This window comes from Lonchura striata, chromosome 3, assembly GCF_046129695.1.
Source record: "Lonchura striata isolate bLonStr1 chromosome 3, bLonStr1.mat, whole genome shotgun sequence".
Classification (NCBI taxonomy): Eukaryota; Metazoa; Chordata; class Aves; order Passeriformes; family Estrildidae; genus Lonchura; species Lonchura striata.
In genome coordinates, this window is record NC_134605.1 from 113,426,534 (window position 1) to 113,441,256 (window position 14,723).

The following is a 14,723-nucleotide window of genomic DNA, read 5'->3' on the forward strand; positions in this document are numbered from 1 at the left end:
CCTTGCATCCTCCCAAACACCAGGGAACGTCTGCTCAGCCCCTTTTGTCCTCACAGAGCTGCTTAGAAACTGTAAACTCCTCTCATCACAAATGTTCTCAGAATCCCAGAATGGTTTGGGCTGGAAGGGATCTTAAATCCCACTCCATAACATCCCACCCCATCCCATCCCATCCAATCCCACCCCATCCCACCCCTGCCATGGCAGGGACACCTCCCACTGTCCCACTGGTGCTCCCAGCCCCAGTGTCCAGCCTGGCCTTGGGCACTGCCAGAGATCCAGGGGCAGCCACAGCTGCTCTGCCTACCCTGCCAGGGAACAATTCCCAATTCCCAATGTCTCAGATCCAAAATAGGATCTGATTCCCCTTCCCACCTGTGCAGTTCCTGGGGATGAGATCTGTGCTCAGATTCCTCCTGGTGAAGCTGGGGGAGCTGGGAAGGGGCTGGAGAGTTCCTGAGGGAGCTGGGAAGGGAATGGAGAGTTCCTGAGGAGCTGGGAAGGGAATGGAGAGTTCCTGAGGGAGCTGGGAAGGGAATGGAGAGTTCCTGAGGAGCTGGGAAGGGAATGGAGAGTTCCTGAGGGAGCTGGGAAGGGAATGGAGAGTTCCTGAGGAGCTGGGAAGGGAATGGAGATTTCCTGAGGGAGCTGGGAAGAGAATGGAGAGTTCCTGGGGGAGCTGGGAAGGGGCTGGAGAGTTCCTGGAGGTGTCCAGGGAATTCCTGGATGTGGCACTCAGAGCTCTGGGCTGGGGACAAGGTGGGGATTGGGCACAGGTTGGGGTTTTCAATCCCTGGGATCCCGTGGTGTTGTGCCCCTGCCATCCCCCCATGCCCTCAGTGTGCATTTCCCTGGAGCTCTGCCAGCTGTGCCTGTGCCATGTTGGAGCTGTGTTCCATTTTGGAGCCTCTTCTGAGGGGTTTCTGTAGGTCCAGCTTCAAGCTGTGTTCCCGTGGAGTTCTCCTGCTCTGCTCCATCTCTGTCCCAAAGCTCCCACGGCAGGAGCTCTGCCCTGGGGTGGGATGGAGGGAGCAGGGATGGAGCAGTGATAAACGCTGTCCTGGAGCAGAGCCCATCTCAGGAAACTGAGGTGGTTTGGAGCAGGGATGGAGCAGTGATAAACTCTGTCCTGGGGCAGTGCTGCTCAGGGAAACTGAGGTGGTTTGGAGCAGGGATGGAGCAGTGATAAACGCTGTCCTGGAGCTGTGCTGCTCAGAGCAGAGCACATCTCAGGGAAACTGAGGTGATTTGGAGCAGGGATGGGGCAGTGATAAACGCTGTCCTGGAGCAGAGCCCATCTCAGGAAACTGAGGTGATTTGGAGCAGGGATGGAGCAGTGATAAACGCTGTCCTGGAGCAGAGCCCATCTCAGGAAACTGAGGTGATTTGGAGCAGGGATGGAGCAGTGATAAACGCTGTCCTGGAGCAGAGCCCATCTCAGGAAACTGAGGTGATTTGGAGCAGGGATGGAGCAGTGATAAACTCTGTCCTGGAGCAGTGCTGCTCAGGGAAACTGAGGTGATTTGGAGCAGGGATGGAGCAGTGATCAGAGCAGAGCCCAGCTCAGGGAAGCCCTCGGGGCACAAGGGACCCGTTCCCGCAGTGATCCCGTATTTACTGGGGGGCTTTATTGTATTTTCTTACAGATATTTTCTCTCAGATCTCAGATTCCAACGGGCTGATGGTTTTCCCCAAGTTTGAGCAGTTCCTGAGGGAGGTGCTGAAGCTGCCCACGGCCGTGTTCGAGGGGCCCTCCTTCGGCTACACGGAGCACTCGGTGCGCACCTGCTTCCCCCAGCAGGTCAGGGCTGGGCTCTGGGCTCTGGGGATTGGGGGTTTGGGGGTTTGAGGTTTGGGGGTTTGGGGATTGGGGGTTTGGGGTTTGGGGATCGGGGATTTGGAGTCTGGGATCAGGTGTTGGGGTCTGGGATCGGGGGTTTGGGGTCTGGGATCGGGGATTTGGGATCTGGGATCGGGGGTTTGGGGTCTGGGATCGGGGATTTGGAGTCTGGGATCAGGTGTTGGGGTCTGGGATCGGGGGTTTGGGGTCTGGGATCGGGGATTTGGGATCTGGGATCGGGGGTTTGGGGTCTGGGATCGGGGGTTTGGGTCTGGGATTGGGGATTTGGGGTCTGGGATTGGGGCTCTGGGGTTTGGGGTTTGGGGATCGGGGGTTTGGGCTCTGGGATCGGGGGTTTGGGGTCTGGGATCAGGGGTTTGGGGTCTGGGATCAGGGGTTTGGGGTCTGGGACTGGGGGTTTGGGTCTGGGATTGGGGATTTGGGGTTTGGGATTGGGGATTTGGGGTTTGGGGTCTGGGAGTGGGGGTTTGGGGTTTGGGAGTTCGGGGTCTGGGATGGGGGATTTGGGGTCTGGGATGGGGGATTTGGGGTCTGGGGATTGGGAGTTTTGGGTCTGGGGTTTGGGGTCTGGGATGGGGGATCGGGGATTTGGGGTCTGGTGTCAGGGATTTGGGGTCTGGGGTTCAGGGATAGGGGATTTGGGGTATGAGATTTGGGGATTGGAAATTTGGGGTCTGGGGATTTGGGATCTGGGATTGGGGATTCAGGATCAGGGATCTGTGATTAGGGATTTGGGATATGGGATTTGGGATTCCCAGGGCATTGGGGCAGGGGGTCACTGAGGTCCCCTGTCCAACCCAGGCACTTTGAAACAGTCCAAAATAAGAATTGAGGGATTTTTCTGTCATTTCAGTTGATTCCCTTCCTTGAAGGGCCACCCCTACTCCCCATCAGGCATCAGGAGTGACTCATTTCTTTCCCAAAACCTAAACCACGCCATCTTTACTATTTTCCCTTGATTTTTCAAAGCTTTTTCACTGTGTTAAGACAACTAGTTTCAACAAGTCGTTTCCAGGATCTGTTCCAAATAAACACCTTCTGTGAGCAGTTTATTTTTAAATCCATTGCAGTTGTATTTTAATTGTTCCAATGATTTGTTTCTCGTTTGAGGTAATGTAAATAATATAACTAATCCTTAAATCAACTCTAAACATGAACTTGATTGATCTTAAGCCTAAAGTTAAATGTTTAGATGATGATGATGATGCTCCAGAAGAAACATTTCTCCAGCATTTGATGTAAAATTTATAGTGACTCAATATAAGTTAATTAGCAATTAGCATATTTGGCATATGACACCGTAGGGAACAGCCTTTGATTTCAGAATCAGCGAGGCTCCAGATTTACACCTGATATTGGGAATTAGGAATTGTTCCCTGGAGGATGGTGAGGGCCACAGGGTGCCCAGAGCAGCTGGGGCTGCCCCTGGATCCCTGGCAGTGCCCAAGAATCCCTGGATCTGTCCTGCCCCTGGATCCCTGGCAGTGCCCAAGAATCCCTGGATCTGTCCTGCCCCTGGATCCCTGGCAGTGCCCAAGAATCCCTGGATCTGTCCTGTCCCTGGATCCCTGGCAGTGCCCAAGGACAGGTTGGACACGGGCTTAAAAAGTTTAAACTCCTCTCGCCAAAAATGTTCTCAGAATCCCAGAATGGTTTAGGCTGGGCTCTGAAATGCCACGCAGTGCCACGGCAGGGACACCTCCCACTGTCCCAGTGCTGCCAGCCCCAGTGTCCAGCCTGGCCCGGGCGCTGCCAGGGATGCAGGGCAGTGGCAGGTGTCCCTGCCGTGGCAGGGTGGCACTGGGTGGTGTTTGAGGTCCCTTCCCAGCCCGAGCACTCCCTGGTTCCATGGTGGGGCAGTGCAGGATGCTCCTGGCAGCACGGCCCGTGCGTGGCTCTGCAGCTCCCTGTGCTCTCCCTGCAGAAGAAGGTGATGCTCAACATGTTCCTGGACACGCTGATGGCCGACCCTCCTCCCCAGTGCCTTGTGTGGCTGCCCCTCATGCACAGGCTGGCTCACGTTGAAAATGGTAAATGCAGTCTCCTCCTGCTCCGTCCTTGCTCCTGTGAGCAGCAGCTCGGGCCTTCATCAGTCCTGTCCCAGAGCATCCCAGACCTGGCTGGGACACATTCCTGGGAATGTGCATGGGGACTGGCTGGGCGTGAAAGCAGCAGCAGGACAAAGCCTGGGTTTTACTGTTACAGCAGTTAGTGGAAGAAAAGTGACATTATCTGATTGTTCCTGAGGCTGGGGGAGCTGGGAAAGGAGAAAAGGAGGCTCAGGAGGGACCTTGGGGCTCTGCACAGCTCCTGCCAAGAGAGCCCTGGAGGGGCTGGAGCGTGTCCAGGGAAGGGAACGGAGCCCCAGGAGGGGCTGGGGGAGCTGGGAAGGGAATGGAGAGTTCCTGGGGGAGCTGGGAAGGGTCTCAGCCTGGAGCAAAGGAGGCTCAGGGGGACCTTGTGGCTCTCACAGCTCCTGCCAGGAGGGGACAGCCAGGGGGGTCGGGCTCTGCTCCAGGGAACAGGGACAGGACAAGGGGAAATGGGCTCAGGCTGGGCAGGGCAGGCTCAGGGTGGGCAGCAGCAGGAATTTCTGCCTGGAAAGGGAGCTCAGGCCTTGGCACTGCCCAGGGAGGGTTGGAGTGCCCATCCCTGGAGGTGTCCAAGGAAAACCTGGATGTGGCACTCAGAGCTCTGGGCTGGGGACAAGGTGGGGATTGGGCACAGCTGGACTGGATGGGCTGGGAGGGATTGTCCAGCCTCAGGGATCCTGGGATTTTTAAATTAATTTTGGTGGTGGCAATTTCCTGGGATCAAGTCCTATGGGGAATCGTGCCCAGGAGGTGAGGAGGTTGATCTGGTTAAAGTGTTGGGTGAACTCCAGGGCAAAGGGGATCCTGGTTTGATCCTGGCATTCCCTGGCAGCAGCCAGGAGCAGGAGGGGACCAGCTTGGCTGCTCCCCTTCCTTTGGGTCTTTCCTATCCAAAGCTAAACTTTGGCCCTTGCAGAAAAATCAAAACAAACAAAATTAATACCACAAAACAAACAAACAAACAAAAACCAAGCAAATAATCACCCAAAACCAACCAAACAAACAAAACCACCAAAACCGCAAACCCAAACAAAAACCAAAAAAAACAAACCCCACAAAAACCTTAACAAACAAACCCCAAGGAAACAACAACAGAAAATAAAAACCACAACAGAAAATAAAAACCACAACAGAAAAAAAAAAAACAAAACAGGCAAAAAGCCCAAAGCAAGAAAAAACAAAAAAGCCCTGCAGGTAACCAAAACAACTGCCACCTCTTTTGTTCTCCTCTTGCTGTTCCCTGATCTAATAATCCCTGATCCTGGCTGTTCCAGCCTTCTCCTTATCCATCATTGTGAGGCTGTGCCTGTGCAGGACAGTGAGTGCTGTCCCTGTCCCTGTCCCTGTTCCTGCTGTGCCTCGTGGTCTGTTATCAGAATATTGTTATTGCTCCCCTCATCAGGATGTCAGGTTTGGGTTTGGATTATTGCTCCCCTCATCAGGATGTCAGGTTTGGGTTGTTGTTATTGCTCCCCTCATCAGGATATCAGGTTTGGGTTGTTGTTATTGCTCCCCTCATCAGGATATCAGGTTTGGGTTGTTGTTATAGTCCCCTCATCAGGATGTCAGGTTTGGGTTGTTGTTATTGCTCCTCTCATCAGGATGTCAGGGTTTGGGTTATTGCTCCCCTCATCAGGCTATCAGGGTTTGGGTTGTTGTTATTGCTCCCCTCATCAGGATATCAGGGTTTGGGTTTGGATTATTGCTCCCCTCATCAGGATGTCAGGATTTGGGTTATTGCTCCCCTCATAGGATATCAGGGTTTGGGTTTGGGTTATTGTTCCCCTCATCAGGATATCAGGTTTGGGTTGTTGTTATTGCTCCCCTCATCAGGATATCAGGTTTGGGTTGTTGTTATTGCTCCCCTCATCAGGATATCAGGGTTTGGGTTGTTGTTATTGCTCCTCTCATCAGGATATCAGGGTTTGGGTTGTTGTTATTGCTCCCCTCATCAGGATATCAGGTTTGGTTTGTTATTGCTCCCCTCATCAGGATATCAGGGTTTGAATTGTCATTGCTTCTCTCATCAGGATATCAGGGTTTGGGTTCTTGTTATTGCTCCCCTCATCACAGTATCAGGGTTTGGGTTGTTGTTATTGCTCCTCTCATCAGGATGTGAGGGTTTGGGTTGTTGTTATTGCTGCCCTCTGGAGGATATCAGGGTTTGAATTGTCATTGCTTCTCTCATCAGGATATCAGGGCTTGGGCTCTGTGCTGCTTCTGTTCCCTTTTATCTGCAGCAATCTGTGCTGCCTGCACAGAGCCAGGGAGGAGAAGAGACAGTTCTGACAAGGTGGGGGAGGATTTCTCATGGAGCCAGGCTGGGAGAGCTGGGGGGGCTCACCTGGAGAGGAGAAGGATCCAGGGAGAGCTGGGGGGGCTCACCTGGAGAGGAGAAGGATCCAGGCAGAGCTGGGGGGGCTCACCTGGAGAGGAGAAGGATCCAGGCAGAGCTGGGGGGGCTCACCTGGAGAGGAGAAGGATCCAGGCAGAGCTGGGGGGGCTCACCTGGAGAGGAGAAGGATCCAGGCAGAGCTGGGGGGGCTCACCTGGAGAGGAGAAGGATCCAGGCAGAGCTGGGGGGGCTCACCTGGAGAGGAGAAGGATCCAGGCAGAGCTCAGAGCCCCTGGCAGGGCCTGGAGGGGCTCCAGGAGAGCTGCAGAGGGACTGGGGACAAGGATGGAGGGACAGGAGCCAGGGAATGGCTCCCAGTGCCAGAGGGCAGGGCTGGCTGGGACATTGGGAATTGGGAATTGTTCCTGGCAGGGAGGTGAGGCCCTGGCTCTGTTCTGTCCCTCCCATCTCAGGATGCATTTGCCATGGGGAGGTCTCAGCTCCTTCCCCTCGTGCTCACATTCCTCTTTGGTTTCTCCCAAAGACTTCAGTGGGGCAGGACTGTCCATGCAGGGGTAGAGCAGGGAAGAAGCATTTATTGGTGTTCGTTTTAGCCCAGCCCTGATGGTGCTCTGCAGGTCAGACTGATCTGAGCTCTCTGCGTGGTCACATTCAGAGGGACACCGGGAATTCCTCGTGGAAGCTGTGGAGGTGTAGGAGCTGGGGTGACAGGGGGCTTGGACCAGGAATTGCCCTTTCTGAAGAGGTGACTGGGCCCCAGGGATCTCCTTAGGCACAATCCAGCCAAATTCTCCAGGTGTGCTGCAGCTTTGTTAGAAGTTAATTAGCAATTAGCATATTTGGCATACAACACAGTAGGAAACAGCCTTTGATTTCAGAATCAGCGAGGCTCCAGATTTACACCTGATATTGGGAATTAGAAATTGTTCCCTGGAGGGGTGGTGAGGGCCACAGGGTGCCCAGAGCAGCTGGGGCTGCCCCTGGATCCCTGGCAGTGCCCAAGAATCCCTGGATCTGTCCTGTCCCTGGATCCCTGGCAGTGCCCGGGAGTCCCTGGATCTGTCCTGTCCCTGGATCCCTGGCAGTGCCCGGGAGTCCCTGGATCTGTCCTGCCCCTGTATCCCTGGCAGTGCCCAAGAATCCCTGGATCTGTCCTGCCCCTGGATCCCTGGCAGTGCCCAAGGCCAGGCTGGACACTGGAGCTGGGAGAGCCTGGCACAGTGGGCAGACCCCAGCTGTGCTCAGCTTTGCTGGGGAATTCTGAGCGTGCCCAGGGAGGAATATTGTGAGAACCTGTCAGCTGGAACTGCTGCCTTACCATCAGCTTCACCTGAGGGTTAATGGAACCAAAACTCCCTGCTGTGCCCTCAAAATCCTGCCCAGGTGCTGAGTGCTGGAGGAGCTGGGGAGGCCCCGGTGAAATGGGATGTTCCAGGTTTACCAGAAATCCACTGGAACTTTTCTTTTCCTTGTGCTTGCCCCTGTGTGCCAGTCTTCCACCCCGTGGAGTGCTCGTACTGCCACTGCGAGAGCATGATGGGCTTCCGGTACCGCTGCCAGCAGTGCCACAACTACCAGCTGTGCCAGTCCTGCTTCTGGAGGGGCCACGCCAGCGGCCCCCACAGCAACCAGCACCAGATGAAGGAGCACTCCTCCTGGGTAAGGCCTTCCTCCTGGGCAGGGGCACTGCTGGTGGGTCAGGGGCACTCCTGGTGGGTCAGGGGCACTGCTGGTGGGTCAGGACACTGCTGGTGGGTCAGGACACTGCTGGTGGGTCAGGGGCACTGCTCATGGGTCAGGGATACTCCTGGTGGGTCAGGGGCACTGCTCGTGGGTCAGGGATACTCCTGGTGGGTCAGGGGCACTCCTCCTAGGCAGGGACACTGCTGGTGGGTCAGGGGCACTCCTGGTGGGTCAGGGGCACTCCTCCTAGGCAGGGACACTGCTGGTGGGTCAGGGGCACTACTGGTGGGTCAGGGGCACTGCTCGTGGGTCAGGGATACTCCTGGTGGGTCAGGGGCACTGCTCGTGGGTCAGGGATACTCCTGGTGGGTCAGGGGCACTGCTCGTGGGTCAGGACACTGCTGGTGGGTCAGGGGCACTCCTGGTGGGTCAGGGGCACTGCTCGTGGGTCAGGGGCACTGCTGGTGGGTCAGGGGCACTCCTGGTGGGTCAGGGGCACTCATCCTGGGCAGGGACACAGCTGGTGGGTCAGGGACACTGCTCCTGGGTCAGGGCTTTCTCCTGGGTAAGGGTTTTTCCTGGGTCAGGGACACTGCTCCTGGGTCATGGCATTCCTCCTGGATAGGGGCATTCCCTCTGCTTCATGCCATTCCTCCTGGTTCTTGGCATTCCTTGTGGGTAAAGGCTTCTTTTGGGGGTCAGGGCACTCCCCCTGGGTGAGGATATTCCTCCTGGGTGGGGATGTTCCTCCTGGGTGGGGCTGCTCCCCCTGGGTGAGGATGTTCCTCCTGGGTGAGGATGTTCCTCCTGGGTGGGGCTGTTCCTCCTGGGTGAGGCTGCTCCTCCTGGGTGAGGATGTTCCTCCTGGGTGGGGCTGTTCCTCCTGGGTGGGGCTGTTCCTCCTGGGTGGGGATGCTCCTCCTGGGTGGGGCTGTTCCTCCTGGGTGAGGATGTTCCTCCTGGGTGGGGATGCTCCTCCTGAGTGGGGATGTTCCTCCTGGGTGAGGCTGCTCCTCCTGGGTGAGGATGTTCCTCCTGGGTGAGGATGTTCCTCCTGGGTGGGGATGTTCCTCCTGGGTGAGGCTGCTCCTCCTGGGTGAGGATGTTCCTCCTGGGTGGGGCTGTTCCTCCTGGGTGGGGCTGTTCCTCCTGGGTGGGGATGCTCCTCCTGGGTGGGGCTGTTCCTCCTGGGTGAGGATGTTCCTCCTGGGTGGGGATGCTCCTCCTGAGTGGGGATGTTCCTCCTGGGTGAGGCTGCTCCTCCTGGGTGAGGATGTTCCTCCTGGGTGGGGCTGCTCCTCCTGGGTGGGGCTGCTCCTCCTGGGTGGGGATGTTCCTCCTGAGTGGGGATGCTCCTCCTGGGTGGGGCTGCTCCTCCTGGGTGGGGATGTTCCTCCTGAGTGGGGATGCTCCTCCTGGGTGAGGCTGTTCCTCCTGGGTGAGGATGTTCCTCCTGAGTGGGGATGCTCCTCCTGGGTGGGGCTGTTCCTCCTGGGTGGGGCTGTTCCTCCTGGGTGGGGATGCTCCTCCTGGGTGGGGCTGTTCCCCCTGGGTGAGGATGTTCCTCCTGGGTGGGGCTGTTCCTCCTGGGTAGCTGGATCTGGAGCAGCCTCTCCGGGCTGGTTCCCTCAGGCACATTCAGGTCTGGGGCAGAGCTGCTCCAAGGGGCTTTTCCAAACACCCAAGGGTGTAAACAGGGAGTGGCACTGAGTTTATTGTTTGTTCCTCCTGGCTGGAAAAACCTGGGCATGGAGGCACATCCTGGGCACGGGGACGGAGGGCACCAGCCTGGCTCAGCCCAGGGACAGCCCCAGGGGGGTGGGATGTGGATGGGCTGGGGGCAGGGAGCTCTGCAGAGGGACCAGGACAGCCTGGAGCCATGGGCTGGGGCCACTGGGCTGAGGGACAGCCAGGCTGGGTGCCAGGCTGGGTGCCAGGCTGGGTGCCAGGCTGAGGGACAGCCAGGCTGAGGGACAGCCAGGCTGGGTTCCAGGCTGGGTGCCAGGCTGGGTGCCAGGCTGAGGGACAGCCAGGCTGGGTACCAGGCTGGGTGCCAGGCTGGGTGCCAGGCTGAGGGACAGCCAGGCTGGGTTCCAGGCTGGGAGCCAGGCTGGGTGCCAGGCTGGGTGCCAGGCTGGGTGCCAGGCTTGGGGACAGCCAGGCTGAGGGACAGCCAGGCTGGGTGCCAGGCTGGGTGCCAGGCTGAGGGACAGCCAGGCTGAGGGACAGCCAGGCTGGGTGCCAGGCTGGGTGCCAGGCTGGGTGCCAGGCTGAGGGACAGCCAGGCTGGGTGCCAGGCTGGGTGCCAGGCTGGGTGCCAGGCTGAGTGCCAGCCAGGCTGGGTGCCAGGCTGGGTGCCAGGCTGAAGGACAGCCAGGCTGAGGGACAGCCAGGCTGAGGGACAGCCAGGCTGAGGGACAGCTAGGCTGGGTGCCAGGTTGGGTGCCAGGCTGAGGGACAGCCAGGCTGGGTGCCAGGCTGAGGGACAGCCAGGCTGAGGGACAGCCAGGCTGAGGGACAGCCAGGCTGGGTGCCAGGCTGAGGGACAGCCAGGCTGAGGGACAGCCAGGCTGAGGGACAGCCAGGCTGGGTGCCAGGCTGGGTGCCAGGCTGAGGGACAGCCAGGCTGAGGGACAGCCAGGCTGGGTGCCAGGCTGGGTGCCAGGCTGGGTGCCAGGCTGGGTGCCAGGCTGGGTGCCAGGCTGAGGGACAGCCAGGCTGGGTGCCAGGCTGGGTGCCAGCCTCAGGGCTGTGGAATTGAGCTGATCTCCTGCAGTGCCTGTTCTCCCCAGGCAGCCACAGCAGTGACCAGAGCTCTGCTCTGCACGGGGCCTTTGGCCAGTGGCATCTCTAAAAAATCAGCATTCTTGCATTTTCCCTGCCTCTGCTGCCAGCTGGGAATCCTTCTGGAAAGCTCGGGATGGAGAAGCCTTGCGGAAGGGATCTGAGCAGTAACCTGCACTTCAGTGGCAGGCTGATAACCACAGCTCAAGGAATTACAGGCAGTTTTATGGAGAAAAACCTCTTTTATGGCAGGAGACTAAGCCCAAGCTTTCCCTCATTCAAAGAGAAGTTCAGGTGATGATAGGATTATAATTAATAGTTATCTACATAAGGAAGAGCCATTAGAGCATTACTGTTTAATTTAGAAAATTGGGCTGAGTACCAGGCGGGAGTTGGGAGGCAGAGGAAAATTCTATTGTCCTTTTTATAACTCTGTGAGTAATAAACTTCTGGAATGTTTAATCCCAGATAACAGTAGGTTATTATTCCCTTAAATGCATTTAAATCCAGGCTGGGATTTTCAATACAAAGAGAGGTCCAAATGGTGGAAACGTGCAATGCCTTGGGTGGGAAGGGACATTAGGGCTCATCCAGTGCCATCCTTTTAATATTTATTTTAACTTCCCCGAATAACTCATGTTAATCTGATGAAAGTTTAAATGGAGTCCTGATTAAAAGTCCTTATTTTGTGTTTGGCCCGTGTTGGTGGCTCAGGGAGCCCCTGGTGAGTGTGAAAGCCCCGGGGCAGCAGGAGGGTGAAGCAGAAATGTTCTTTCCTGGCTTTTCACCCTCATTCACACCCACCTGCTGTATTTGCAGAGGTTTGGAGCCCTGAGACCCAGCAGAGCTTAGTCAGAAATGTCTCCATAGTTATGGCAAATAGGATCAATAGGCTTATCGATAACATTATTGCATCTATAAATATTAATATATGATTATTTATATACAATATGTACATACATGCAATACAATATATACACACATATGCATAGATATGTGTATATATAAAATATTTATTATTTACATTCATAAATATATATGCAAATATTATATATGTGCATATGTATATACATATACATATATAGGTGTCTGTAAATATTGTGTATATACGTAAATATGTATATATAATATATATCTATTATATAGTATATAGTATTTAGTATTTAGTATTTAGTATTTAGTATTTAGTATATATAATATATTATATACCATATATTATATATTATTATATATGATATAAAGATATTATTATTTATATACTATATATACATACAATATTTATACATGTATATACATACATACAATATTATTTATATATATATAATATATTATTATTTACATACCATATATACAAATATATGTATATATACACATAGAATATATATTTTATACAGATATACATATATATACATTAAATATATTATTATGTATATACTTATGGCTTCTTTTTCCTGAAATTGAGGTACCTTTGGTAATTTTTTGCTGCACATATTTGATATATATATATATATTATATATTATATATACTTTTTTATATATATATATTTATATATATATTTAACATAGTGATGAAATACATTAAACTCTGTAAGCATAGCGATTTTCTATGTTCTATTCTATTTTTAAGGGGTGTTTTTGCTGCTCGTTGGGGCCCCTTTGGAGGGGTGAACACCTTGATTTTCTCTTGGGGCAGTTCCAGGTTCGGTGTCACTGCGGAGCCTCAGGCAGGGAGGAGGCACACTCGGAGCAGGAGCAGAGCGGCCCAGCAAGGGTTAACCCGGGCTGCTCTGTGCCACGGGGACAGTGTGGCACTGGCACTTCTGGGATTTGGGATTCTGTCCCCCCGCTCCCTTGGGAAGGTCTCCATGGGATGTGGAGCGTGGCACGGGGATTTGCAGAACTTTAAAACTTGACATCAGGTTCATGGAGTATATACAGATACATAATCCATTTCTTTGTAGATGTGTTTGTGTGTAAACTCTGAGATAGGAAATGTTGATTTAGGAACGCTGTGGAATAGGAGAGATGTTGCTGGGAGAGAAATGGAAACAGAAGTTTCAACAAAAGTTTGACAAATAAGAGAGATACTTTGGAGAAACAGAACTTTGGAAGATGTGTCAGCACCCACGAGGGGTAACTTTAGATGATTGGCTTTAAGGTATTTGTAGTGTGGTTTGCTAAAAGCTGCTAAGTGAACAGATGCCTTCGAGACATGAGACTGAACGGAATGAGAAATGGGACTGAAAATGGAATAAAAGAGGCCCCTGGCCATGGGCTGTGCCAGCTCTGGGGGCAGCAGGGCCAGGGCAGTGCCCGTCCCCTGGGAAGGGAATGGAGCCCCAGGAGGGGCTGGGGAGCTGGGAAGGGAATGGAGAGTTCCTGAGGGAGCTGGGAAGGGGCTGGAGAGTTCCTGAGGAGCTGGGAAGGGAATGGAGAGTTCCTGAGGAGCTGGGAAGGGGCTGGAGAGTTCCTGAGGGAGCTGGGAAGGGGCTGGAGAGTTCCTGAGGGAGCTGGGAAGGGAATGGAGAGTTCCTGAGGGAGCTGGGAAGGGAATGGAGAGTTCCTGAGGAGCTGGGAAGGGAATGGAGAGTTCCTGAGGAGCTGGGAAGGGGCTGGAGAGTTCCTGAGGGAGCTGGGAAGGGAATGGAGAGTTCCTGAGGAGCTGGGAAGGGAATGGAGAGTTCCTGAGGAGCTGGGAAGGGGCTGGAGAGTTCCTGAGGAGCTGGGAAGGGGCTGGAGAGTTCCTGAGGAGCTGGGAAGGGGCTGGAGAGTTCCTGAGGGAGCTGGGAAGGGGCTGGAGAGTTCCTGAGGAGCTGGGAAGGGGCTCAGCCTGGAGCAAAGGAGGCTCAGGGGGACCTTGTGGCTCTCACAGCTCCTGCCAGGAGGGGACAGCCAGGGGGGATTTGGGATCTGTTCCCAGGGAACAGGGACAGGACAAGGGGAAATGGGCTCAGGCTGGGCCAGGGCAGGCTCAGGGTGGGCAGCAGCAGGAATTCCTGCCTGGAAAGGGAGCTCAGCCTTGGCACTGCCCAGGGAGGGTTGGAGTGCCCGTCCTGGAAGGGTTTAGAATTCTTGATTCCCTAAGCCCTTACAATAACTAGTGACAAGCCTTTGCCGTGGGTTTTGTTATTCCAGGCAGGAAGAGAGAGAAGCAGGAGCAGGTTATTGGGATATTGGTTGGTAGATGTGAGCAGAAGGTGAGTGTCCTTCAGTGATGGGGAGGAAATGTCCTTTACCAAGGATCTGGCAAAGGCTGCGAATTTGCTGAAGAAGGGATCTCAGAAAGCTGATTCTGTGCTTTTTGTAACATTTAAAAAATTCATAGAATCCTGGATTCGTTTGGGTTGGAAAAGCCCTGTGAGACCATCAAGTCCAACCACGCCAGAACTGCCCAGGCCACCGTGTCCCCTGTCCCCAAGTGCCACAGGGCCTTGGAACCCCTCCAGGGATGGGGAGTTCCCCCTGGCTGGCCAGCTGTGCTAGCGCTCACCTGGCCAGGGCTCACCTGGCTCCAGGGCTCACCTGGCTGGGGCTCACCTGGCTCCTGTGCTCACCTGGCTGGTGCTCACCTGGCTGGGGCTCACCAGGCTCCTGGGCTCACCTGGCTCCAGGCTCACCTGGCTCCTGTGCTTGCTCCCCAGAAATCCCCGGCCAAGAAGCTGAGCCACGCCATCAGCAAATCTCTGGGCTGCGTGCCCAGCAGGGACCCGCCCCGGCCGCTGTTCCCCGAGCAGCCCGAGAGGCCCCTGGACCTGGCCCACATCGTGTGAGTACCCTGAGCCCCCTCCCCACCCCTGAGCCCCTCCTGAGCCCCCTCCTCACTCCTGAACCCCCTCCTGAGCCCCCAGACCTGCCCCACATCGTGTGAGTACCCTGAGCCCCTCCTGAGCCCCCTCCCCACACCTGAATCCCCTCTTAGCTCCCTCCTCACTCCTGAACCCACTCC

The 14,723-nt window shown here is 55.0% G+C and overlaps 1 protein-coding gene across 1 annotated transcript in view; it reads left to right on the forward strand.

Annotated features, from left to right (window-relative positions):
- The window catches only part of DTNB (dystrobrevin beta), a 129,683-nt gene that overhangs the window by 16,169 nt on the left and 98,791 nt on the right, over positions 1-14,723 (forward strand). The window contains exons 6-9 of the mRNA XM_077782498.1: positions 1,647-1,801; positions 3,786-3,891; positions 7,803-7,969; positions 14,419-14,543. Of these exons, the coding sequence (XP_077638624.1) occupies positions 1,647-1,801; positions 3,786-3,891; positions 7,803-7,969; positions 14,419-14,543 (553 nt within the window). The remainder of the gene's footprint in view (positions 1-1,646; positions 1,802-3,785; positions 3,892-7,802; positions 7,970-14,418; positions 14,544-14,723) is intronic.